This window comes from Ammodytes marinus (genome assembly GCF_949987685.1).
Source record: "Ammodytes marinus genome assembly, chromosome: 2".
Lineage (NCBI taxonomy): Eukaryota > Metazoa > Chordata > Actinopteri > Uranoscopiformes > Ammodytidae > Ammodytes > Ammodytes marinus.
In genome coordinates this window covers 1,248,190-1,276,087 of record NC_137231.1, presented here as the reverse complement: position 1 = coordinate 1,276,087, position 27,898 = coordinate 1,248,190, and the positions used below count along the sequence as shown (strand labels likewise).

General features: G+C 43.9%; 1 protein-coding gene across 1 annotated transcript in view; it reads left to right on the top strand.

Annotated features, from left to right (window-relative positions):
* The window catches only part of mamdc2a (MAM domain containing 2a), a 163,033-nt gene that overhangs the window by 37,944 nt on the left and 97,191 nt on the right, over positions 1 to 27,898 (top strand). Inside the window, exons 3-5 of the mRNA XM_080050121.1 lie at positions 9,773 to 10,023; positions 23,206 to 23,290; positions 23,423 to 23,560. Coding sequence (XP_079906247.1) covers positions 9,773 to 10,023; positions 23,206 to 23,290; positions 23,423 to 23,560 — 474 coding nt within the window. The remainder of the gene's footprint in view (positions 1 to 9,772; positions 10,024 to 23,205; positions 23,291 to 23,422; positions 23,561 to 27,898) is intronic.

The window sequence follows — 27,898 nt, the reverse complement described above, 5'->3', positions numbered from 1 at the left end:
CCCCCCATTTACCCCCTTTAGACTCCTCCCCTTACCCCATTAGGCTCCTCCCCTTTACTGTGTTAGACCCCTCCCCTTTACCGCGTTAGGCTCCTCCCCTTGTAGTGTTAGGCTCCTCCCCCTTACCACATTAGGCTCCTCCCCTTTACAGTGTTAGGCTCCTCCCTAAGCTCCTCCCCTTTACCGCGTTAGGCTCCTCCCCTTTACCTTTATAGCCTCTCGGACCATAGGGGTCAGCCATGATTATTTTTTTTGCCGCCATTGCCCAAAATGTTTACGCAGGGGCGGGGCTTATTATCAAATTGGCCATAACTCCTTAACCATAGATCCTCATCATCATCAAACTACGCGGCCCGTACTTTCAAAATCTCCGCGGGATTTTCTAGTTGTATATGCTGTTTTATAGCATTGGAGCGATAGTAGCCTACTAATGTAAACCTAAAATGCAAAATCCTCAGCTGGAGATCGTTTTGTCAACACCAACGCTGTTGACTGCAGCAGCTATTTCCTTCCTAACTGCTGCCTTCTGTTGTTCTTTGATGCCGCTTGTAATGCTCCGAAATGAAACTCTTTTTTTTCTACTTTCGCTGTTATTCTGTCAATTTCTACTTCAGATAAATTCCTCTTCTGTGCCGTAATTCGCATATCCATGTCGTAAAACCTCTGGGCGAGGCCTCTGAACTGAGAAAATATAGGGGCGTGGTACGATCGTTTTCAGCCGCCGCATTTATCAATAATGGCCTGGCGTACGCTGAGATTGGCGAGATACGACTGTTTGATAAATACCACGCGACACCTGGCGTAGGGAGGTATTTGCGCCAGGATCTGCACCAGTTTCCACGCAAAATTGATAAATGAGGGCCAATGACTCACCACACTCCACACAAGACAATGATCCCACACTGAACAAAGGAAAGACAAGCTACACCAGATGTTCACCAGGCTGGAAATTTCATGCCACTGCAACCCTTCCCGTTATCTCCCGCACAGCATCCACAGCCATCTAACTTCCAGCATGCTGACCCTATCACGCAACCACAAGTCTATACAGATCCGGTGTTATCAGCCCCCATGGGCCAACCTTTCTGCCCAACCCCAAGGGAGCCCCCACCTATCAAGCAAGAACCACATTACCATGCCTCCACCCCCTTCACAGAAAACCAGTTTCAACCTGATGCCTCCTGGTACTTCCCTCACCATCCTCTCCACAGGGTTGAGGGGCCAACATTCCCAGATTTCACCAAAGAAGATAGAGCCCAGTACATTGAACTTCGTCTATCCCTTAAAAATCTCCTTCACGAAGGCCATACTGAAAAGTACAAATACCGATTACTCCTTAAGCACGTTAAGACCCCAAATGCCCATCGACTCGTCCTTGCCCATGCAGAGTCATCCACCCCCTACACATGCGCACTGGAGGCACTGGATAGAAGGTATGGGCGACCTTATCAGTACGTTCTCAAAGAAATTGAGACCCTGGAGAACCTGCCCCCCATCCGTTCAGGAGATGAACGAGCTCTGGACGACTTCTCACTACGAGTACAGGCCATTGTAGGAATGCTGAAATCCTTAAAGGCAGATGGCGTTGAGGACCTGCACAGTGGATCAAACGTTAAACGTTTACTGAACAGATTACCCCGCTTCCAACAGCAAAGATTCAGAAGACACCAACTTAGGAAGAACCCCAACCAAGTTAAAACAACTTTGCTAGAGTTTGCAGACTGGCTGCAGTTGGAGGCAGACAGTCTTGAATTCGACCCCACACGTCAAAGTTTCCAAGCAAAGGAAAGTCAGAGGCCTCAACCGCAGCATCGACAAGCCAACGTCATGCATGGAGCTGAACATGTTACACCTAAAGCCACCGCACAAGGTCCACCCCCTAAGGTAACAAACAAAGGCAAGATACACTGCCCCTACTGTAACAGCACAGCCCATTACCTGAGTCAGTGTTCTGACTTTGCTGCCCTTTCAAGAGACCAGGCTATCAGCTGGGTTAAGGAGAACAAGCGGTGCTGGAGATGTGCTCGAGCTCACCTCGCAAAGGACTGCGACCTTAAGAAGCCCTGCCCCATTTGTAAGGGAAAGCACCTGTCCTCCCTTCATGAGGTCAACCATCGGACAACAAACCAGGCTGAGGAACCCCCTTCAGAGAGTGCCACCCTTTACAACTCTGACTCAGAGACACTCTACTTGGACCAAAGTCGCCGTGGCGGGAGAGTACTCCTAAAGGTCGTCAAAGTCACACTGCACCAAGGGAATAGAGCATTTCAAACGTATGCCATTCTCGATGATGGCTCAGAACGCACCATCCTCCTCTCCGATGCTGTACAGAACCTCAAACTGGAAGCAACAACCGAAGCCCTTAAACTGAGGACGGTACACCAAGCTCTTTCACCATATCCCCTGCTACCAAGCCACATCAGAAATTTCACATCAAAGATGCCTTTACAGCTAACCACTTTGGCCTGGCCGAGTACACATACCCGGTGGCGATCCTGCAAGAGAAATATAGACCTCGAAGTACTTGCAGGATCAGCTTTTACCTTCTCAGTGTCTATTCACCTCAGCCTCTTCCACCACTGACCTATACCAACAAGTAGAGAGACTGTGGCAGCTAGACACTCTACCCTTTCGCAGTGAGAAAGTGGTAACAAGGTCAAGGCAGGACCAAGAAGCGGTTGATAAGCTTGAGGCAAACACCACCATTGTGGAGATTGACGGAGTACTTCGGTACGCCACACAACTTCTCACAACCAAAGATATGCCTACATTACGGGCACCAAAGGAAGCGGTAATGTCATACCTCCAAGGCACAGAACGCCGACTTGCTAAGGATCCTCTACTAGCCGACAAGTACAAGCAGGAAATTGAGAAACTGGAAAAGGCTGGTTATGTCGCCAAACTCACTCCTCAAGAAGTGGAACAGTCAAATGAGTCGTGGTACGTACCCCACCACATTGTATCCCACCACTGTAAACACAGGGTTGTGTTTAACTGTTCTCTCAAGTACAACGGCCAGAACCTCAATGAGTACCTGCTGCTGGGACCAACACTGGGATCCTCACTCCTCGGGGTTCTCGTTCGGTTCAGAGAGCATTCTGTGACCATCAGCGGTGACATTAAGCAGATGTTCCACCAAGTTTGCCTCCTCCCCAGTGATCAGCCCATACTGCGTTTCTTTTGGCGAGACATCAAGCCTGAGAACCCACCTGATGTTTACGAGTGGCGTGTTCTCCCCTTCGGTACTACAAGCAGCCCCTGCTGCGCCACCTTTCGCTTTGCAGAAGCATGTGTTCAGTTACAGTGAGCCAGGAGACAAGGTTCGAGAGGCCATTCAGAAACATTTCTATGTGACAACTGCCTGTTGAGCACATCCTCCCAAGATGAAGCCAAAGCCCTGGTGGACCAGCTGAGAGACCTACTGACATCTGGTGGTTTCGAAATAAGACAGTGGGCAAGTAACCTCGCTTCAGTTGTCAGCCACCTTCCTACAGAGGCCAAGTCAGAAAGTGCAGAGCTGTGGATCTCCGAGTCCCAGGCAGACCCCCAAGAACACGCTCTAGGATTGAGCTGGCACTGCTCACCCGACACCTTTCAGTACCAGCACCGGCCTTCCCCCCAACAAGATGTGACGATGCGCAACATTTACCGCACTCTTGCAAGTCAATATGATCCTATAGGATGCATTATACCATTCACCACTAGGGCCAAAGTCCTAGTCCAACACCTGTGGGCTAAAGAGAGGGGATGGGATGACCCCCTACTGCCATCTGATCTTTTGCAAGCCTGGAACACGTGGGAGTGTGACCTGCAACATCTACCACTGATCAAGTTACCACGGTGCTACGTTACCCCTGATCTGGACTTACCTGAGGTCAAGAAGGAGCTCCATGTTTTCTGCGACGCATCAGAGGTCGCGTATGGCTCAGTGGCATATCTCCGCACCGAAGACCAGCAGAGGAATATCCAAGTGTCCTTTGTGCTGGCCAGATCCCGTGTAGCACCAAAACGACACCTCTCCATGCCAAGGTTGGAGCTGTGCGCCGCTTTCACAGGAGCCCAGCTCTCCAGAGTACTCCATAACGAGTTTTCCTTGGAAATTAAGAATACTGTTCTGTGGTCCGACTCTTCAACTGTCCTCACGTGGCTTCAGTCTGAATCATGCAGATTCAAAGCATTTGTTGGCAACAGGGTTGCAGAAATCCGCAAACTGACTGAAGGTTACAGTTGGAGGTACGTAGATTCTGCCAGCAACCCCGCAGATGACTTAACACGGGGCAAGACTCCCTGAGCTGGCAAAGCCAAACCGGTGGGGCCAGGGACCACCGTTCCTCTACCAGGATGAAGAATCATGGCCAGTGCTTCCTGCCCAAACAAATGATGCTGACTCCGAAGAGCTTCGCAAGCCTATATTTTGTGGCCTTACCACTGCTACCTTCCCCGCATTAGACACCACTCAGTACTCATCATTTGAAGAACTGGTTGAAGCTACATGCAGACTCGCAGACGGGGCGGCTCGTCAGCCAGGCAACTTCTCGGCTGCGGACTACAAACAAGCAGAAACCTCCATACTGCAGCAGGCGCAAACAGAAAGTTTTCCAGATGAATACAAGGCTCTGGAGACTGGCAAGCAAGTTTCGTCAGGTAGCTGCCTCATCACACTAGCCCCCGAGTTCGACACCAGCACAAGATTGATACGCGTAGGCGGTCGACTCCGCAAGGTGGAAGGTCTGAGTCTGGAAGTGGTGCACCCAATTGTGCTGCACCCAATGCACCCAGTGACTAGGCTGCTTATACGTCAATTCGACAACAAACTCTGCCATCCTGGACCAGAAAGAGTTTTCGCCGAGATCCGCCGGCAGTTTTGGATCCTCAGGGGCAGGGAGGCAGTACGGAGCCATCAGCATCACTGCGCTTAGTGTCAAAAATGGAGAGCCAAACCAAAGATCCCGAAGATGGCCGACCTTCCCCCAGCACGCCTCCGTCTCCTGAAACCTGCGTTCTACTCCACCGGTGTAGACCGCTTCGGCCCCTACCTGGTCAAACGTGGTCGAACTAATGAGAAAAGATGGGGTGTTATCTTTAAATGTATGACGACAAGGTGCGTGCACCTAGACCTTCTCCCCTCAATGGACAGTGACTCATTCTTGATGGCCCTCAGACGTTTCGTGGCCAGGGGTGGCACCCCCTTAGAAATCCTGTCCGACCAAGGGACAAACTTCCGTGGGGGAGATAGAGAATTACGGGACAGTTTTGCTGCGATGAGCCCATCTCTGCAGTCAGAGCTAGCGAAACAAAGGATCCAGTTCCGCTACAACCCCCCTCATTCACCACATTTTGGAGGAGCCTGGGAACGTGAGGTGCGATCAGTTAAGGCTGCACTCCAGGTCACCGTGGGTTCCCAAACTCTGACTGAAGAGGTACTCAGGACCGTGCTTATTGAAGTAGAGGGCATCTTGAATGCCAAGCCCCTAGGTTATGTGTCCTCAGATGTTGCTGTCCTAGACCCCGTCACCCCAAACTGCCTGTTGATGGGGCGGCCCGATGCCTCATTACCTCAAGTGGTTTATGCAGAGTCTGAAGTCCTAAGCAGACGAAGGTGGAGGCACAGTCAGGTACTTGCCGATCAGTTCTGGGCCCACTTCATAAAGAGGTACCTCCCCACGTTGCAGACCCGTCAGAAGTGGCATGCTGAGACCGACAACATTGAACCTGGAACTGTAGTTATGATCGTGGACTATCAGCTTCCTAGGTCCCATTGGCCAGTCGGTACAGTGAAAGACGTTCATCTCAGTTCAGATGGTCGTGTTCGATCCGCCAATGTCCAAGTAAAGGATAAAGTGTACCAGAGAGCAGTGGCCAAGCTGATTAAGCTACCAGCCATCCCTGAAGAAGAGGGAGCATCACCCCCTGCTGGACATGCAACACCTCTTTAATAAGTACATTCACATGGTGAATGTAGGGGCGGCTGTTAAAGAGGGTCCGCGAATATAAAGGACCTGGCCGTACCTGGCATGAGCCGATCATGCATGCTTATGCGCGCGCTTATTGATTAGGAGCGGAGCCGTTAACTGCCGAGGAGGAGGAGAGAAAAGGAGAGAAGGAAAGGCGGCAGAGTGATTGTGTTTGCGGACGGAGTTTGGAGTTTTTCCCTAATAAGAAGTGTGCGTCGTTGAAGATTTGTAAGTGACGATAACCTGAGTTGTTTGCATGTTTTTTTGTTAAGTATCTAAGCAACTGTTTAATGTTGTAAAGTCCCGTTTTAGAGCCTCGCGTACTTACCGTCCTTTGATGCTGTTTGTATTTGATGTCAGTTACTTCTCCCTAGTATTTTACCGGGGCATTTATGCTGTTAGGTGAATGTTAGCATCTTCTGTTAACTATGTTAATTCCATGTGAAGGCCTACTGGCATTAATACATATCCTGGTATTGACTTGTATCATTTTATCTATGTTAATTACTTAGACTGTCATGCTAGTTGTAGTGTGCATGCATTATAGATATGTATAGTTATTATGAATGTGGTTATGACGTGATTATTTGTTTCCCTTGTTTCTGTAGACCACACACACACAGATACCCTCCAAACCCTACAAACTAAATAAATCTGCCATTACATTGGACAAACCAAGAAAGCAGTATTCCAGTGTTTTGATTGACACTCCGTGGTGACAGCTATTATCCTATAAACCTACCGTCATCTACAGTGAGCACAGTTACAAGTATTGCAAATGACAAGCTTTCTGTCCTCTGTCTTCATTTCACTGCGTATATCTGATAACACGGAAGTCGCTGCTTTTGACTGTTGCCCTGCAGGCCTGCAGCTAACTTCTTGTTCTTAACTGCTTCAAAATAAAGGTCAACTCGCGTTTGGCTAGTAACAGGCTTTTAATGTGAAGAAGTACAGGATATGTTCTGTTTGCACAAGCAGTAACTTCACCGCGTAAATTTAGAAAGCTGCGTGCCGGTGGTTGTGACGAGAGTTTGTTTATCAGAGGCAGACGTTAGAATAGCAGCCTTGCGAGCACTCATCTTTCACCAGCCAAAGTGGCGTAATAACTTACTCGCCTAAGACTATTTACCTGCATTTAGCGAATGTAAAGCCCTCTAAGCAGTGTTGTGCATTGCTCCTCTGTGTCTAAATGAGACGGTATCTCGTCAAACTGTCGCACAAGTGCGAGTGGCCTTGTAATTATCTTCGCACGTAATTGACCTACATTTTAATGGCAAATGCGAATAAAATTCGCACTGTACAGCCCTGAATGTGTACTTGTTTGAACCCCACCAGTTAAAAACAGCAATGCAAATGGAATGATGTACGTGTTGATTTACATACAGAGCGGGTAAATGGAATCGGATCACAGCTGGACAAAGAAGTCACATGTGAACTGCTAGGTGTGAACACACGGACTGAGAGCTGGCCACTAGTGATCTGATTACCAAAATCACATCATAATCCCAGGTGGAAACAGGGCCTAAGGGGCCACTCACATTAGGGCCGCGGCCCCGTGCCAAAGCTCATTAGCATACTAAAGTCTAGAACGTTTGGCTAGTGTGACCACGCCATCCGTATTCCAGCACGGAACAGCCCCTTGGCCACGGCACACCTGGGAGAGGTGTGCCGTGGCCAAAGTACAGATGCTAATGAGATGACACGCGCACAAGCAAGCGCACAGGCGGCGTTCCTGACGTGAATTTATTAAGGATGCATTGTCCGTTAACGTCCGCTGCCTTACTAGTCGGCACCAGAATTGCCCACCACTTGGACTTGTTGCTATAATGTGTGAGAATTAACGTGTGTGTAAGCCTAGGTGTGGGCTAATAAAAGAGGGAGAGAGCTAATTAGGTCGGCTCAGAAAGCACAGAAAAAAGGTTTTCGTGTTTACTCACGTTCGTCAGATGATTTTTTTTCTTTTTCCTCCCGTCAGCTGTCATAACTGCATTTACGCATGGCGGTGGAGACGCACCCAAAACAACACACCGCGGCCCGTTGATAAGGAAACAGTAGCCTACGCTAAGGTTTAACAAGAAACTTTATAAAGACACTTAAAAAAAACGATCTCTGCCCATACAAAAAGTTCTGACTTGGATTTGATGGAGCGATCGATGTGTACAAAACCATCCGGATACATATGGTCTGATGACGGGCCGTTATATTAATAATAAACAGCGTGCTGCACAAATATGAGACTGTCCACCGCGACCTATTACGTCAAGGCTACATTAAAAAAAAAACAATAGTTTAAGGATTCTCGTTGCTCTAATGTGGAAGTGGAATATTTGATGCAAATTTGGCCGGATGAAAATATTCACAAACAGTCGTATAGCCTACAAGTAGACTAAGCTCCAAATCCTAAACGCGCACGGTGACGTAGGCAAGGTGCAAGTGTGCCCAGGACACGAGCAGTGTGAGCACGGGCCTGCGGGGGGAGTGGGGAGGGGGGGGAATCGTGCTGAATCGTGCTGAGCACGGAACAGGCAAACGGCACTAGTGTGAGTGCGCCCTAAGAGTAACGTTATTTTACCTGAAATGTATATTTACTGATTTGGACTGTTCATTGTTGTTTTGTAATTAGGTTTACATACTTTGATATCAAACCAAAACCTTAGTGGAGGCACAAAGGTCCAAGTCTCAGGCCTCCCCCTTTCCTTGCTCCTAAATGCTCACAGAACAAAGGTTGTTCACACCTTAAAGGTGCTGTAAGCGGAATGGTTCTTTTAGCTAACTTCCTGTCAGTTACTGCAGTTAGCATTCCCCTCGCTCGTCCCTACGTCACCACATTAATGCACTGCGGTCTTCAAACAGCGAGTTATCTAGCACCATCTCAGATAAGCAATTGTGATAAAACATGATAAAAACCATCAAAACAGACATTGGGAAGGATTTCTACCTGCTCCGCCATTGTAGTTGCATAAACATTCACCCATCTGTCGTCTGGCGTGCACTGGCAGTAAGACCATGAGTGAGACGGGTGTCGGTTTGTAGCGTTCTCTTTTGGATATTAATTTCGGGATCCGACAAAAAGTTTATTTGCCTATTACATGCAGAGCAGCTGACTGAGAGATCGGCTTTATGAAACGCGCACATTATGTAAGTGATCACTGTACGAATAAAGAGCGATTTACTTCACCTTTAACCCAAACACACACACACCCATGTTGAAGACAGGCTAATTTGCATCTACCCACACGGACACATGTCTTCTTTCATTTGTTTTGTTTAGTTTCTTGATGTGTTTTTACTTTCTGTAAATAAATTACGTGTGTTGGTTTCTTTAATATTGCATAAGAATGAACATTGCCATCCTCTTCCATTTAGAATTTCATTTACCTTCAGTATTGTGGTCATATTATCAGATTTATAAGCTCAATAGTAACTGATTTATTAAGAGATTTTATAGAGTGTTAATTCGACTAGGTTTTATTAATATTGATTTATTTAACTGATCACTAGACTAATCAACATTAAAGATAAAACCATTGATAAAACAAGACATTCTTGCTATTTTGTTCTCCTAAGTAGAAGACAGGTGCCCCGAAGTATAACTTTGATAAATTATTAAGGTATTATTAATTTTCAGATAGTTTCTAATAGCTAAATTAATCTGAATGTCCTGTAACCACTACATTAATACATGATCGCCTTTAGTTATATATTTTTTTAAAGCTAAAAAACTTGCCAGGTGCAGATAGTTTGTTAAAATTATCAGCCTTTGTAATATTCATATGTACTGTGCATTAATATGATATATCTTTATTTTGTCGTCATAGGTCATTTGATTACAGTGGACTCAGCCTTCTTACAAGACCAAGAGCAGGCAGTTCTTGTCAGTCCAGTTCTTGACCAGCAGGAGTGGACTTGTGTGAGGCTGGTGTACCAGATCAGTGGACAGGGTTCCCTGCAGCTCCACCTCAGACCAGATGGTGATAACTTTGACTACCGCCTATGGACTGCCAACAAAGCCTCTGACAGCTGGCTCATTGCTAGTGTGGACCTACACAACACAACAATCCCCTACCAGGTAAACATGCCTTTAAAACCCATTGATCCCTGTTACATTTTTCACATTAATTCACTTATATTCCAACCAAATATGGTGCATTGCAAAGTGTATTCACTAGCAAAGACCTCTGTAAAAACCATTTTAAGAGACAGCTTTGCTTTGCTTGCTACGCTACCTATTGTATTTGGTTGTATGAAATGTCTATATGGAACCTGATGGACACCCATCAGAAGACATGCAGTGAGGTATAAATATCACAAAGAGCAAAAGGACGAAAGTTGACTCTGTTATTGACACAACAGCCAAGTGACAGCGAGCACATCAGCTAAGTCATTAGCCAAAGGACTGTTTATGGGCCGTGTAGCAGCCCCTCAATGACTTTAAGTTTTAGGCTTAGCCAGAACCACGCCACAACAATATGTTGTTTAAAGATTTAATGAAACTCCGAATATTGAGAACAGACTAATGGATTTTATTGAGGAGTAAATATAGAAGAGGGATGTTGTCTTTAAGGTTTGTGTAGAAGGCTGTACTGGAGACTAGGTGTGGGGGATTCCGTCTGATTTCACGGCCCCAAAGAAGGAAGGTAAGACTCAGTGTTGCGATGATGCCAAAGCGGCCTACCCAAAGTTGAGCTATTTGGTCTGTGGCTCATATAGTCTGAGCTAAAAAAATTTATCTGAAAAGGTATATAGAGAAGGATGTTCATAGCTGATAAGTTTCACTCCTCCGTAGCATGCATATGAGAGTCAGAGTAGTGCTGCACAATTTGGAGAAATTGTGCGTTTGCGATTATATTGGCCAGTATTGCAATTTGCAATGCGATTGAGATATATTACTAAATACATGTTAACAATACAGTTTTGGAACACATATCTCAATTTAAAACATTATTCAATTAAGAATCATTGAAAAGAAAAAACTAAAGCTTACATCTACACTAGTTGTCTACTCTTTTCAAAATTAAAAGCATTATAGTTCAATTTAATTGTTTCCCCCCTTGAAAATAAATGCATTCCTCCGAAGTGCAAAGAGAGTAGCAGTGTGGCACTTCAGTAAAGGTACTGCAACTTGCCTGGGCCACCATCACTCTCATGCAGAGCCGGCCCGAGGCATAAGCGAACTAAGCGGCCGCTTAGGGCCCCCGACTGCCTGGGGGGCCCCCTAAAAAATAAAAAAATAAATTTTTATTTTTTTTTTATTTTTTTTTTTAGTTTGTGTGTTTGATATTAACATCATACTATGCAAATGTGAGTTATCATACAAAAAAAGGAATACAATGTTTTGGTCTAGATAATTAATAGCCTAAAAATGTAATCAGTTCATCTGGGAGGAAATCCGAAATTATCTGATCATGTCACGTTCACATCCATGCACAGTGTGTATTGAGTTTATTTAAAAACAATTGGAAATGGGGCTGCCCTCAGTTGCCCATGCACTGTGTATAGTCTATAGCCTATGTCAGCCTTGTCTGTGGAAAAAAAGATACAGTAGCTGGACAACAGAGTTCTTCTGCTTCGTTCCTCACACTGCATTTAAATGCATTCACTATATTACAGAGAAATATGTCCCGTAAAAGAAAAAGAGCTCCAAGCCCAACCCATAATATTTTATTTTATATTAATATTTTTATGGAAAATCCATGTGTCCTTCTTCAATAGCTTCTAATTCATTTGACCCAGTGTCTCCAAATTATTTGTTCACACAAAATTTCTCAGATTTAGCCTCTTAATTTTCCTCTCAAAGTGCACCAGATTCATACATTTCACTTTAAAAAGGTTAAAAAAATCTCCCGGGGGGGCATACCCCCGGACCCCCCTAGGAGGGTCTGAATCTCGGCTGTCTAATATTTTCGCACAGCCGCACAGTGGAGGCACTAGCGGAAAACACTGGGTGTGTGAATGATATTTAACAAAGATCTATAGTTTCAGCAGCACTAACATTGGAGAGGGGCCCCCTAATCATATTTCGCTTAGGGCCCCCTGAAGGCTTGGGCCGGCTCTGCTCTCATGCATTCATCAAACTTTTCTCTTTGCCGTCTGAAGTGTTGATCGACTGGGCGTGTTGCCACCGATCGCTACTTCAGCTTTCCAAGTTTTTCTTATAGTCCAGAGGCCTGATTCAGGATTCAGGAAACAGGGTAAACAAACTCTGAGTTCAACCCTGCGCTCTGAGTTGACCAACTCTGAGATGAGCAACTCTGGTTTTGAGGCAACCCAGAGTTTGTTCGCTCTGAGTTAGTGGAAACTCTCGGTTTTCCGTTTCAAGAAGCAGGTTCAACGCAACCGAGAGTCAGTTACTGCGGCAACATACGCCGTGGTCTAACCTGCTCGGGAGGTGGTTAGACCTACCCTGAGTTTGTTTTCACTTTACGCTGCAGCTCAGACTGAAGAAAGAGTGTCACTGCCACAACGCGACCCTGTACAGTTTGAAGCAAAATCACTTCATAGAAATCTCCATCGGGATGTTTTTATCATTTCCTGATGATTTTACGATTGATCGATCATTTATCTGATCAGTAGAATAGTTCTCAGCCCTCGTGCCGTTCATATGCGGCCACCTTACACATTGTGGACATGCTTTACATTCAGATTAATAAACCTATTGTATTGTATGTATCTCATTATTTATTTTTATTATTATCAGGAGTTTTTTAACGTCTGTGCCACTGAACATAGGCTATTTATGTCAGGTTGAAATGTAATTCTGCGGCTGCACGTGATCGTTACTGTTCACTTGCGTGATCACAAAGTCACAGACGAGCCTCGTTAAATAGCCTATTATGAATATAGAAAGTAATGTTTTTTTTTTTTTTTTTTTTTTGTCCTTGCCGTACACCATTGTTTGTTTGTAAGGATTTAATTTGAATTGTGTGCTCCATGCCATGTGCTATGGCCGTGAGCCGTAATAAATAAATGAAAAATGAAATGAAATGAGAAATTATATACTAATTTAAACTGTGATCACTCACTAGAGGACAAGGGAACTGGTAATAAATCAATCAGGATCTACAATGGAAACTGTCACCTAATGTGTCAAACGTTAATATCTTTCACTCCCCATTTAAAAGAAGCGACAGTCTGTTTACTGCACAGTAGGCTATTATACCTTGCCTACATTATACAGCGAATATAAAACACTGTCAGCAATGCTGTGCAGCGGCAGCTTAATAATTTTGTTGCTGCTGATATGCGTAACTTAATTCTTCAAATAGATTGCTTCTCATACGGAAGCAATGATGCTCTTGACAAAAAAAATTTGCTCTGTTTTTTCTGAATTGCCGAGGTGATTAGATCAGAGTTATGAGACAATATCCCTATTAATTCTTCTCCATAAACTCATTCGTTAATATTCCTAACTCTAGTGGGAGGAGCGGAGAAGTTTTTTTTTTTTTTTTTTTTGAGAAGTGGAGAAGTGGGAGGATCAAGCATTTGTTTCACCTGTTTCCATGGTGAATCATGTTATCAGCGATCCATTGAGGATGGCTTTTACGCACGCGATCAACCCAGAGTGAACACGCTCGGAGTTGATTTACCCAACGCTGATCCACTGTTCTGAAACCGAAAACCCAGAGTTGCTCATCAACCCTGCGCTCTGAGTTGACCAACTCAGAGCGCAGGATTAAACTCAGAGTATGTAAAACCAGCTACCTGAAACAGGCCTCAGGTGACCAGCGTTAGGTCAGTCAACTCAGAGTCTCACTGCTCACTCTAGGTTGAGCGTGTGCGTAAAAAACATCGTCAATGGATCGCAGATAACATGATTCACCATAGAAACAGGAGAAACAAATGCTTGATCCTCCCACTTCTCCACGAGAGAAATATTAACGAAATGGCTTATGGTACGGAGAAGGATTAACAGGGATATTATTTCATAACTCCGATCACTTCGGCAATTCATTAAAGACATGGATGCTCACAAGCAAGGGTGTGATGTTGCCCTCATGTGCAATGAGGATTTTGGTGCTGCATTGGGGAAAGTATGTGAGCATGATGCTGTCAATGAGGAGGATGCTAGGAGGAGTCAGAGCCAGTTTCACTCTCAACACTAGTTTCCATGGTGTTGTATGGCACAAACATCACAGCCCAAAACAGCTCTATGTTTATGCCTCAACCAGCCCCTCACCCTCTCACCCTATCATGTACAACAGTTTGGTACGCCAGAGGGAGATTTCCAACACATGTTGGTCTTCCATCAGGCACAGCCAAGACCGGGAGACACCATAGCCCTTATACTACCTGGGCATCATGATCCAATGCGAGGACCCGCAAACGAGCCCTTGTGGACATCCTTTTTTACCTGGTACTGTGTGCATTCCTAATGATCGGGTGCTAGACATCTCCACAGAACTTGTAAATGTGGAGCTTATCAGCAATTCAAGGTGAAGATCACTTAATTGTGATGTTTGCAGGATTTGACATTGAGATTTCAGCACTAAAGGTAATTGGCGCCATAGCACATGTACAAGTTGAAGTTGCTACTGCTGGGACAATAGATCCCTTTCTGAAAGTCTCCAAAGTGACACGTACCTGACATGCTCATCAGGTCACAGCCAGCATCCTATATCTTCTCCTGCAGAAGAACTACACTGAGTACATCAATGACCTGGAGGAGGGAAACAATCATACATCCCTAGACACTAGGTGCACTGAAAGAGCTGCGTCATGTCCCAAGTTTCACTTCTGATCCATCACCCTGCAGCTGGAAATAGTTGATTAACTATGTTAGATCTCTTCTTCTCAGCCAATGCCATTGACTAGGCCCACAAGCAGATTATTGCCTCAACCCTGCAGCAATGCTAGCAAGAGAGGGAAGGGAGTTAGTAAATGCGATGAGCCATCCTGTTCCATTCTTGAAAACTGGCCAAAGTTTTGCACTGAACTGTTCCTTCCTGGCAACTGGTGTGACAGCCCTCAACACTAAACAACACCCCACTGCACCTAGGAGATAATGTGAAGGAAGGGTATATCAAGGTGTCAATACGCACAGTTGACACAGATGTGCCATTACTGGTAGTGACAGCAGCCAAATCCCTTAACATAAATAAGTTCTGTGTTCTGGGAAGAGTTTTTGGTGTTTAGATGCTCATGAGATGGTGAGGGCACTAGGTCCAGATCAATGTGTAGCCTGACCAGTGTTCAAAGCATTCACTGGTTGTGACACTGTCATCTTGGCAGGGACTAAGACAGCATGGGATACATGGAGGAGCTTTGATGACATCAAGAGACCCTTCTGTGTCTTGGCTTACTCCATAGACAACAGGATGGAGCCTCTAGAGTGATGTGTGTTATTGCTGTATGACTGCATTATAGGGGTGTGCGGAGACGTCATTATCTGTATCTGTATCTGTATCTGTTCAACCAACAAAATTATCTGTATCTGTATCCGGATACACAACAAGAAGTGGGCGTGGTGTATACCGGAAGTTTCTTTTACATTAGCCTACATTAAAGGAAGTCACACCTAAATTGATTTTCTAAACTATTCATTGTCAATGCAATTGTTGTCCCTTCAAAGCATCACATTGATGTAATGTTGAAATATAAGTCAAAAAGTCAGATATATTTCTACCTTTTCATCTCTCTCTCTCTCTCTTCTTTGTTCTCAGAATACGAAGAAATTCAGGGAACAAAAATATTGATAAATAACAGCCCAAATCTGTGCATAGGCTACTCACTGTTAGTAAATGAGGGCCAGTGTTTTACATTTAACTTAATTAAGGTATCCCTTTAACTGGGGGAAATACAGCTGTATTTCATGATTATTTTTTATCTCTCTCCCCCTCCCTCTTTTTTTACTTTTGTTTTACTAAACTAAGATTTAGGAACAATATGTATCAACGTACCAATCTCATAAACCCTAAATAATATGTTAGCCTTTCCACAAAGCCACATGTGATTTTAATGTGTCAAGTTTGCAGTTTCCGATTTTATTGTATAGGTCCTGAAGTAGGCCTAGCTGTATACGCATTGATTGACAGCTGAAAAAGTACAGGTCCTAAACATCAGTTTGATGGAAACGTTGTGGTGTTTGAAAGAGTTTAAGCAATAGGCCTAGTGAATGTAAATACATCGGGGAAGGGCTGACGGTGACTCGGGGTGCAGCATATTCCATCGGTTCGTCTCTTCTCCGCCACGGCAGCGGAGGAAACTCACATAAAAACGGCAGCGAATGCGACAGGTAGAACCCTCTATTCAAGGGAAAGGGCGAACGCGCTGCGTCTATCAGTGGATAAAAAGAGAGAGACCGCGGGTCACGGGACGCGCCCGGTCCTCTCATGTCCACCGCAGAACAGCTGTTAGTGTCATTCTACCTGTTGTGTCATTGAGGCGGAACACGCTGCGTCAATTAGGCGCATAATATAAAAAAAAATCCCCGAATAATAACGGGACTATTCGGAAATTATCCGTATCCGTATCTAACTCATTATCCGTGCTTATCCGAATACATATTCGGATTCGGGCTCATCCCTACTGCATTAGCAGCCAGGAATCAGTTAATCAGGCGCACGAGCAGCTCTTCACCCAGAAAGGTACAACCATTAAGGGACCCCACCAACAAAAGCGGCACTGATGCAACACAGAAGGGGGCTGCCAGTGCCTACCAAGCTGGCCAATGCTTGGGGCAGATGATGCTTGCAGCCCCTCAACTCATGTCACCAGGTGGATGGGAAGTTCACTGGGCTACAATACCAGGATAGATCCAGGCCTGTTGTGAACTCCTCTGCTGTGGATTCACAAAGGGGTGCAGTGGACAGCAATGCCCTCTGCCACTGTCGTGGGGTGTTTTTTCTGAAATAATTATAAATGTGTTAATTATTGTGTAGTTATTGAATTCCCTGAATGCCAGATATTTGTTCGTATGTAGTTAGTAGCATGTTGTCAATAGTACCTCTGCATTTCTCATTCCTGTAAAAGTAGGATTAGGTCAATTTTTTATTTTCAATTAATGTTTACGCAAATGTATTTAGGGTGTTTCATACAACTTTATCTGAGTAAAAGTTACTGCTGGCAATTTACCTTGCCTGGTACTGGAAAATATGTAAAATTCCGCTAATATTCAATGGTTTTGCCTTAATTTTGTTCCCTGAATGCCAGGTATATGTACTTAAGTAGTTTCCAGCATGTTTTAAATAGCGCCACCGTCTTCCTCATCCTTGAAAATGTAGGGTTAGCCACTAGAACCAAGATTCTAGGTGGTCTAGAACCCAAGCTACATGTAAAATAACGACCGTTGGCGGCCATTTTGAAAAATTGGCGATGGCCCTTTAGCCAAAAGCAATATCAAAGGTCAATATTATCTTCCACCATCTTCTGAATCACTGATAATTGTGAATTTAGTTTGTTGAGTTTAGTATACAGTCCCCTCCAATAGTATCGGAACAGTGAGGCCAATTCCTTTATTTTTGCTGTAGACTGGAAACATTTGGGTTTGACACCAAAAGATGAATATGAGACAATAGCTCAACATTTCAGCTTTCATTTCCAGGTATTCACATCTGGATCCGATACACAACTGAGAAGATATCATTATTTGTAAAGGAACACCACATTTTTAGGCTAGCAGAAGTATTGGAACAGATAGACTTTAAATAAATTAAAGTGAATAAAACGTAATATATTTTTGCAAATCCTTTGCTTGCAATAACCGCATCAAGCCTGTGACCCATTGACATCACCAAACTTTTGCATTCTTCTTTTGTGATGCTTTTCCAGGCTTTCACCGCAGCCTCATTCAGTTGCTGTTTGTGTTAGGGGGTTACTCTCTTCACTCTCCTCTTTAGCAGGTAAAATGCATGCTCTATAGTGTTTAAGTCTGGAGATTGACTTAGCCAGTCTAAAACCTTCCACTTCTTGCCCCTGATTAACTCCTCTTGCTGCACGATGGAGGATCTTCCAATCAGTTTGGTTGCATCTTTCCTTAAATTGGCAGACAAAATGTTTCTGTAAACTTCTGTGTTCATTTTGCTGTTGCCATCATGTGTTACATCATCAATGAAGAATAATGAGCCCGTCCCAGAAGAAGCCATGCAAGCCCAAGCCATGACATTGCCTCCACCGTGTTTCACAGACGAGCCTATATGTTTGGGATCATGAGTAGATCCTTTCTTTCTCCAAACTATAACCTTTCCATCACTTTGGTAAAGGTTCATCTTGACAACAACACAGTAACACATGATGGCAACAGCGAAATTAACTTAGAAGTCTACAGAAACATTCGGTCTGCCAATTTAAAGAAAGGTGCAACCAAACTGATTGGAAGATGCTCCATCATGCAGCAAGATAATGATCCAAAAAAACTGCAAAAACAACAAAGGAGTTCATCAGGGGCAAGAAATGGAAGGTTTTAGACTGGCCAAGTCAATCTCCAGACTTAAACGCTATAGAGCATGCATTTTACCTGCTAAAGAGGAGACCGAAGGGAGTAACCCCCCAAAACAAACAGCAACTGAATGAGGCTGCGTTGAAAGCCTGGAAAAGCATAAGAAAAGAAGAATGCAAACATTTTGTGATGTCAATGGGTCACAGGCTTGATGCAGTTATTGCAAGCAAAGTATTTGCGACAAAATATTACGTTTCATTCACTTTAATTTATTTAAAGTCTATCTGTTCCAATACTTCTGCTCGCCTAAAAATGTGGTGTTCCTTTACAAATAATGATATCTTTTCAGTTGTGTATCGGATCCAGATGTGAATACCTGGAAATTAAAGCTGAAATGTTGAGCTATCGTCTCATATTCATCTTTTGGTGTCAAACCCAAATGTTTCCAGTCTACAGCAAAAATAAAGGAATTGGCCTCACTGTTCCGATACTATTGGAGGGGACTAATTCGACTTTTATACTCAAAAACATCTATAGAGGATGCATTGTGTATTACCTTACCTTTTACTGCCCATCTTGGACGCCATCTGGAAAATTACCCCTTTCTAGTGGTCAAATTTTGGTAAACTTTTAGTATGTTATTAAGGACACCTAATACTACAAAAAACAGCTGAGAAACCTTTTGTTAGAATTTGTTTAGGGTTAGGTGTTTTTTTTCATACAGTCCCCTCCATAAGTATCGGAACAGTGAGGCCAATTCCTTTATTTTTGCTGTAGACTGGAAACATTTGGGTTTGACACATAGATAGTAAATAATATGGATGTAGCATCCGGGCTGACCTCAGTTATTCACACGGCATCCAATAATCCTGGTTTGTGCGCGTCGCCAATTTGTGAGATTTTTACTCCGCCTCACTCCTCTTGCCGAAAAGGGGAATCCATGTCACGTCGGGGGGAGGGAGATTGCTGACGTAAACCTCCGAGCAGGGGCGGCCTTAACGATCTGGGGGCCCCATTCAAGACCTAGTGTGGGGCCCCCCACTTTTTTTGTATTTTCTTGAAAAAAAAATCTTATTTTTTTTAATACATATTTCTTGTGCATGCTTCCCGCAAAAAGAAAACAGATTGTAGAGTTTTATGAGATGATGGGCCACTGGGTGCAGACTCTTAAAGGGCCCCCCCACTCCTACCTATCCAGTCAGGTACACTGACTTTTCAGCACATATACAATTAATGGTAAAAACATATTAATGAAGTCAGTTTTTCTCACAGGATTTAGGGATACTGTGGGAGGGACCTTGGTCCTTGTTGGGGGGTCCGGGGGCATCCCCCCCGGAAGAAAATTTGTGCCTTTTGAATTAAAATGCATCAATCTGGTGCACTTTGAGGGGAAAATTTAGAGGCTATATCAAATCCTGAGATGCAGCAGGAACATTATGGTTGCATTCCGAATCGCAAACTCTTTCTTTTTTCTATTCTACATACTACATCCAACGATAAAAAGAATCTAGTTAGAATGCAGTAGGCATACTATTGGGACATACTTTATTCTCTTATTTCATCATAACATTGCGCCTTGATCTTGCCTCTTGCTTTTATATCCGTCGCATCCCCGTTTGTTTTCATATGGAGGCTTCGTCGATGTGACGTCACTTCACGTGCGCACTGGATTGTGGGTCAGAATCGCCCAAATAGGATGCACTTTTCAATACTAACAATCTTGGCCGCATGAAGTAGGACATCCGGGTACTTCTAACCATCCTAAATCTGGCCACAAGAATCGGGACATCCTAAATCTTTTTTCTACATACTATATAGTAGAAAGTATGCGATTCGGAACGCAACCTATTTTTCAGATTTTTCTTAATCAGGCAGCACTCTTTACTCTGCTACTGTAAAAACAGTACAGTAGATTGGTCTGCAGACTCATGTTCTATGATGGAGAGACTCATTTCAACAGATACAGGGTGGATAGCTACTTTTTATGAACAGCATAGAATTTACACATATAAATCGTATTGCTATATGTGTGTGGGGGCCCTAAAGGCTCATCATGAAGCCCCTTAGACAGAGCTACTAATGCTGTTTTCTTATGCTTTTGTATTTCTCCCCCTACTAGTTGAGGGGCCCATGATGATTTATTTCCTTATATTTAGGCTTATTCCTTTTTGGACCCTGTTTTTGACATGAGTGACTGAGCTCTTTGACAATGCAACATGAAAAGTTACTATGAGGCCTAGGGCCCGGTAGCCTGCTCAAGAATTATTTATCAAAAAAAAAAAAAATGCTGGTGCAGTGTGGTTGTGTCCCAAAGCAATGAACTAACGCACCTGTCTAGGGATGTATGATTGTTTCCCTCCTCCAGGTCATGGATGTACTCAGTGTAATGTAGTTCTTCTGCAGGAGAATATATAGGATGCTGGCTGTGATCTGAAGAGCATTTCAGGTACGTGTCACTTTGGAGGCTTTCAGAAAGGGATCTATTGTTCCACTAGTAGCAATTGCAGCTTGTTCATGTGCTTCTGTCTCCCCTTTGATGCCCAGGTAGATGGGCAATGTTGTCTCCCGGTCTTGGATGTGCCTGATGGTAGGCCTACATGTGTTAAAAATCTCCCTCTGGTGTACCAAACATAGTACATAGTAGGGTGAGAGGGTGAGGGGCAGGTTGAGGCATAAACACAGAGCTATTTTGGGCTGTGATGTTTGTGCCATAAAACACCCTGTATACTAGTGCTGTGAGTCTAACTGGCACTGACTCCTCCTGGTAGTGGCAAATGAGCCTTGCTTCATCTTGAACACTTATTTCCTCATTATTTTAACAGCTTTGGCTAGATTAAGTGCCTCATTGTACAGAGAGATAAGAGTTTGGCACTTTTTGGGCAAAGTGTTATATTGGACCCAAGAGCAGACGGAGGCAGGAGTAGGATGAATAAAAGGTGAAAAAGGTTTTATTTAGGTTGACGAGTGACGAGGCGGGGGAATGGCAGGTATTGGAATGTTGAAGTCGGGGTGAGAGTGAGACAGGCAGGCTGGAATGAATGATCCAGGTAACACGGAGTGCGAAGTACGATCTGGCGCCGACAGCAGGGAAGCCAGAGGGATATGTAGGTGAGTTGATTGCTGATGCAGACCAGGTGTGAGCAGAGACAGACAGGGGGAGTGGCAGACACAGGAGGAGCACACACAGCACAGCTGAGGCCATGACAGTACCTCCCCCTCAACGGACGCCTCTAGGCGGCCTAAGCTTCTCAGGATGGGCCTGCTGGATTTCTCGGATGAGACCCCGCGAGATCTAGGTCCTCTCTTCAGGACCATAACCTTCCCAGTCAGCGAGGTACTGGAACCCCCTGCCCCGACGCCATATATGCAGCAGCCGCCGGACGGTGAAAGCAGGGTGGTCATCAATCAAACGGGGAGGAGGGGGGCAGCCGGGAGCGAGAGAGGGCTGGCGCAGACCGGCTTCAACTTTGAGACATGGAAGGTGGGGTGGACGCGCATCGATGGGGGCAGCTTGAGCTTGACAGCAGAGGGATTGATTATGGCAACAATCGGGAAGGGACCAACAAAACAGGGGGTACGTTTTTTGGAGCCGGTTTGAAGAGGGAGATCCCTAGAGGAAAGCCACACTTGTTGTCCCACCCGATAGGCAGGAGCAGGAACCCGGTGGCGATCCGCGATGCGTTGGTTCTGTTCCGCCGAACTCACCAGAAAGGTGCGTGCACCCTTCCACACTCTGCGGAGATGGTGCTGAACCGAGGGAACAGAGAAGTCATCCTCCTGAGCAGGGAACAAGGGTGGCTGGTAACCAAGAGAGCATTCAAAAGGGGACATGCCGGTGGAAGCACAGAACATAGAGTTGTGTACATACTAAATCCATGAGAGATGATCACTCCAAGCAGAGGGGTTGCGCGCAGCCACGCAACGCAGTGCGGTTCCCAGGTCCTGGTTAGCCCTCTTAGCCTGCCCATTAGTCTGAGGCTGGTAACCGGATGACAGGCTGACCGAGGCCCCCAGCGCCCGGCAGAAAGCCTTCCAAACTTGAGAAATGCATTGTGGGCCACGGTCAGAGACGAGGTCAACGGGAATCCCGTGGAGGCGAAAACATGCTGAACGAGCAGCTGGGCGTTTTCGGTGGCTCTCAGGATGGGACAAGTTATACAGGCGACTACTGGGCAAAGGGGTGCCGGGAAGGAGATCAATGGCGCAGTCATAGGGGTGATGAGGAGGCAGGGTGAGCGCACAACACTTACTAAACACCTCTCCCAGGTCATGATACTTTGGGGGAACCAAGGAGAGTTCGGAGGGTTCCCGGGGCAAGGGAACACCTCCCTCTGCTGGAGACAGGGCAGATTGTAAGCAGGTGGAAGGACAATATGTGCTCCAACTAACCACCTTGCCAGAAGACCAGTCAAACTGGGGATTGTGCCGCTTGAGCCAGGGGTGAACCAGAACCATGGGAGTCAGGGGCGACAGGATGACATGAAAAAAAGCATAATAGGTCCTCTTTTAGCATTTTTATTGCCTCTGCATAACATCTGCTGCACAAATAAACTTACAATTTACCGATTTTTAAGGTGTTTTCACTAGGGATGTCAAGATACCAGAAATGTAATAGTCGATACCAATACCAGTGAAATCCACGGATAAAAGGAAATACTTTTATGAAAGTCTTAATGAGAAAAATACAAGCTCACATGTTCAATGTATCTTGAGTTTGTGAGTGATTCCCCATAGTAACGTGACAATGGTGATCGTCATGATGTGAAGGTAATAAAATGTAACTGTGGAAAAATTTGTGAAAAATGATATTTTATGCAAGGTAGATCTAATAGATTCTTCTATCCTAGTTAGTTGGTAAGTCTATTCTTTCTTTCACAGGTTTTTCTGGAAGGTCGGCCTGAACGTGGCTCAGGGAACAGTGTTGCCATCTTTGAAATCCACATTGTTCCTGGTTACTGCATAGGTCAGTGTCAACATTAAGTAGATGTTTCACCTTTGATGTATAGTCCGATGTAATATTGTATTTATTCCCACAAATATGTAAGATTGAGGAACAGTAAGGACTAATGTTTTTCTTTGCTGTTCCTTTTACCAGAGTGTAATTTTGAGGAGCATCACCTATGTGGTTACAGTAACAGCTGGAACCCCAATGTCAACTGGTATGTTGGGGGGAGTGCGGCAAGACAGCCTGAGTCTAACCTGCCTGTAAACCACACAAACAATAATCAGAGAGGTATATGCACGTGCACACACACACATGCAGCAGCTCATTTTTTAGACAATGAGATGTGTTTGTCAAAGAGATTTGATCATAATCATAACTTTCTAAATTTAAATAAAGTAGTAAGAGTTCGTTTAGATTCTAGTCTGGCTTATGATAGCGAACTGTCCTTGTAGAATACATGACCGAAAACCGATTTTCAGGAAGGAGTATTTGCCATTGAAGAAACTAGTGCAGTGCCCGTAGTAAGCAGGTATTAGCTTCTGCATGCTTAAATGTAACCCGTCTATGAAAGTGGGACACAGAAACAGATGTAGCCTACACATAGGCAGTGTCGCATCACTCGTCAGTGTCACTTTTGGTCTTTCTTTAATATTTTTTGCGGCATATATAATCCTCTATTCTTTATAGGCAAATCAGGTAAAAAAAAAATTTTTATTGGTTATTGTAACTTGAAGGCAGAAGCATTTATTTTTGCGACCAAAATAAAGGACATTTTGCATCTTACATAGTCTTTAACTGGTCGTTAGTGTAACAGATTTAAAACATTTTGTGGAAGCGATCGTGTTTACATTCACTGGTAGCAGAGCTATCCAGGGCCGTGCTAATTTACATGGAAAACGCTATTGACACGCTAACTGAAATTAGCATCACTGTCGCGGAAGTGTTTAACTATACATTAGTCTCGCAAAGCCAGACCAAACTACAGCAAGTAGTATGGTCTGGAATCAGGCCATTTAGAGCCGTCTATTCGGGGGGAAACTGGGCTGGCCTATTTTTATTTCTTTAAACCATTTATTTCTGTCAAATCCCTCAATACATACGTCTTAACGTATGTTCAATTAGGAAAAATAGAGGTTGGGACTAAGATCAATATAAGTCTAGTCCACCTGACAATCATCTTCATTAGGTAAATACTAAACATCAGACCCTCAATACGTTCTAGTGAAACAACAAGAGTAATTACCAACATACACAACAATGAAAGGAGGAATGTGAGTGATACAGGGGGAAACATCAGACTCATTTTTGCATTTATCAGAGTCAGGGAAAAGACAACACTAAACAGTTTGATTACACATTTTAAACCTTTGTGGTCAGTTTAATTAATTAGTTTAAATGGCGCTCAGTTTTGCCAGTAGAAAAGGCAGTTTACATTACCCACTCCAATCATTCGTTACTGTCATTTTATCCAGTTTCAAGGGGCCAACTTGCTTACTAAAAGTGATGTTAGTTAGATAAGTGACGAATCTCAGAGTCTGAAAGTTAAGGAGACACAATATTAGACATTACATTGATTTTCAAACGACTAACACAACAGGTGAAGATTAGCTTCAGGGGTGTCACAGTTTATAATACGCACAGATCAAATAACACAACACAGTTCCATCAATGCTTTCCTCAACTGTATGGTGATCAAGGGGTGAAAGACTCTGAGAGCACGTCTAGAGTGTGCATTTACCTTAAGATTGGGGCCTCTCTGGGTCATAGTTTGATTTATCACAGTTATGTGTGTGTAGTTATCAGGGGTCTTAACATGTGGATCGTGATGTTCCCATCACAAAATGGGCAGGACAATTAATCAGTGATATTGTGAGTAACACACAAGCTGGTGGCGGCTTTTTTCTTTTTAGACAATTAGTTTAACTTATCCGTTTTAGAGCCGACACCTGTTGCAAATTATTTATCTAACCTCTTCCAATCATGAGAGGCCGGTGGAAGAGAAGGTGCACAATGTGTGAGGTGGTTGCCAAAGTGCTCCAGCTTTACCTTTTACTTGCACTGCATGAGAGGTACGATCAATTACTGCGTACCGGTTTGACCACCTAGGTTCAAGCTCACTTTCTCTGTGAACGTGAACTTTGACCTGCACCCACTCTCCTATCTGTAGGTCTGGAGTCTTGCTAGGAGTTGCTCCTGGCACAGCCTGCGGCTGCACCTGGTCAAAACAAAGCTTGAGACAGATTAGTTAGCACGGTTAACATATTGTAACAGTTAATTTGCCAGACATCAAAAGAAGGCATATGACCTCCCTCTCTTGACGTCCCTGGCTTAGCAGCAATTCATGTGGTGTGAAGTGTGTGTGAGTCTGTATGTGTATGTGTGTGTGTCGTATTTGTGTAACCCCTGGAGAAGTGAAATGACGTTCGGGGAGGGACAACGCTTTTGACCAATGAACGAATGAACTGAGTTTGGGGCGTACAATTCTGACCAATGAAATTAGTTCGGGGCGTGGCCCCATCCTATTTCCGGTGGAGCTCCGTTTTCAATGGTTTCCCCCATGGGTCTGCAAATAGGTACTCTTGTCTTTTTTACACCATGTAGTGGTGTAAAACTCAATAAAACACTGAAGTAAAAAGAAAAACATCACTGACTGAAGTCCCTTAATTGGAACAAACGTAACTACATTAACCTTAATGATACCAAAATAGAATAAAACTAAAACAGCCTGTGGATTTATTCAAAAACCTAAAACATAAAGAAAAAATGTTACCCTCTTTGTAAAGGGGTGATGCGATCTAGACCGGAAAAGTCTGATCTATAATGAAAAGCTAGTATCCAAAGTTTATTAGTTATGTCCTATTAAACCCGTATTAACCAACTTGTAACACGATTCTCTAATTGTACATAATTTCTTCATAAAGAAGTCTCTCCTCTCACCACGGTCCCTGCTATGAGGTGTGAACCCCAGCCTCTGCGGTTTGAAGTGCAAGATTTACCCTCAAGACTACCTGAGATTACTTTTAAATAAAGTACAATATTCAATAAATACCACCGTATTCAGTGTTTTACTTCATCAGAACCCCTTCATCCTTATGATGATGCCGGTTTCTGTGTAGTATAAACGCTTTTATATTTGCTTCAGAAAATCTTCCTTTTTTTTTACGGAAGATATCATTCACAAGTTATTGCTATTCAGTTGTATGCAACTTAGTTTTGTAAACCACCTTTCCTAAAAACATAGAACAGATATACTATTTTCAGAGTTTAAACAATCTCGTTTAACCTGGGAAGGTATTAAAACCTATTCTTTTATTTTTAAAAGATTAGGTGTATGAGATTATGTAATTGTAGTGTTGTCAGCTATGTAGGCTGTGCAAGGGTTATACCAAACTTACGCTGTGTTCTCAAGGGCCGACTCTCGTTCTGCTGAAAAAAACCTTATCTAGGTCCTTGGATTCTCAACATAAACTACGGTGACGGAGACTTGCGGAACGTTTTACTGGTTTTTATTCAAATTACATGATATTACAACATCATATAACAGAAAGACAGAAAAGACAGAAATTAGGTTATATGCCTACATACTCCTCAATTGGAGTTATTTCTATTCCCATTATGTGGACTTGGTCACTTTCCTAAATTTGTGTAAAGCTTGAAATAAAATGAGGTTTTTGCATGCCCGTCATAGTTATCTTAAGCTTTACTCCTTCCCAAAATTAGTTATTAAGCTCGAGAAAGAAAAGGGTGTGAGCATGCCCGCCAGACTTCCTTCCGCCTATCCCTGATCTAAATTCCCCGAAAAATCAAAAAATTATGAGGACTTAGTTTATATTGAGAACACCAATAGTCCGCTACTTCCATTCATGATTCTACGAAATTTCCTATTCTTATCTTTCCCCCTCTAGTCGTTTACCATTTGACCAAGTCATCTGTGTTTGGATAGAGAGAGAGAGGTGTGTTTATTGCATTCCGCCTGTATGTCACCGAGTTGAGAAAACCAACTCCCGTCTCTCTTCGCAGTCCCTACCTTTTAATCAAAGGGGAGGTGTCTCTATCCCGAGAAAACTCATGGGAGGAGCCTACCAAGAAAACACATGAAAATCTCCCCTTATCACCCCCTCGGTTCCCCTACGTAAATACACCCTGTCACTATCTTAACCTACAAAAAATAACAAACACTTCCTTTGGTTTTTCACAATAAAGCCACATTTTCTCAACCCACCCGGAAACCAACCTTACTCAATACGGACTTCAAAATAAAACGATTTAACACATAAAATGTACGAACGGAACAGTTTTATCACATCCAATAGCCACAATTACATGACAGGGGAAATGCAAAAACAGTCTGCGAAGAATAATTAGAACTACCCTATGTGCTTTACTGGCCTGTGTGGGTAACATGAGGAAATCAGGGGTCAAATTGATTTAACCTACAGCATCTAATCACTATCTCATTTCTTAATGGCAAAAAGGGGCAATAACTCAGTAAGGTTCAAGTAAAGTAATCAATGGCTGAATAGAGCTAAATTCAAATGGGAACACAGGGCCAAAAATCAAATCAAATCAAATCAAATCAAATCAAATCTAGGGGATGGACGATGGGGCTGACAGCAACTCTAGAAT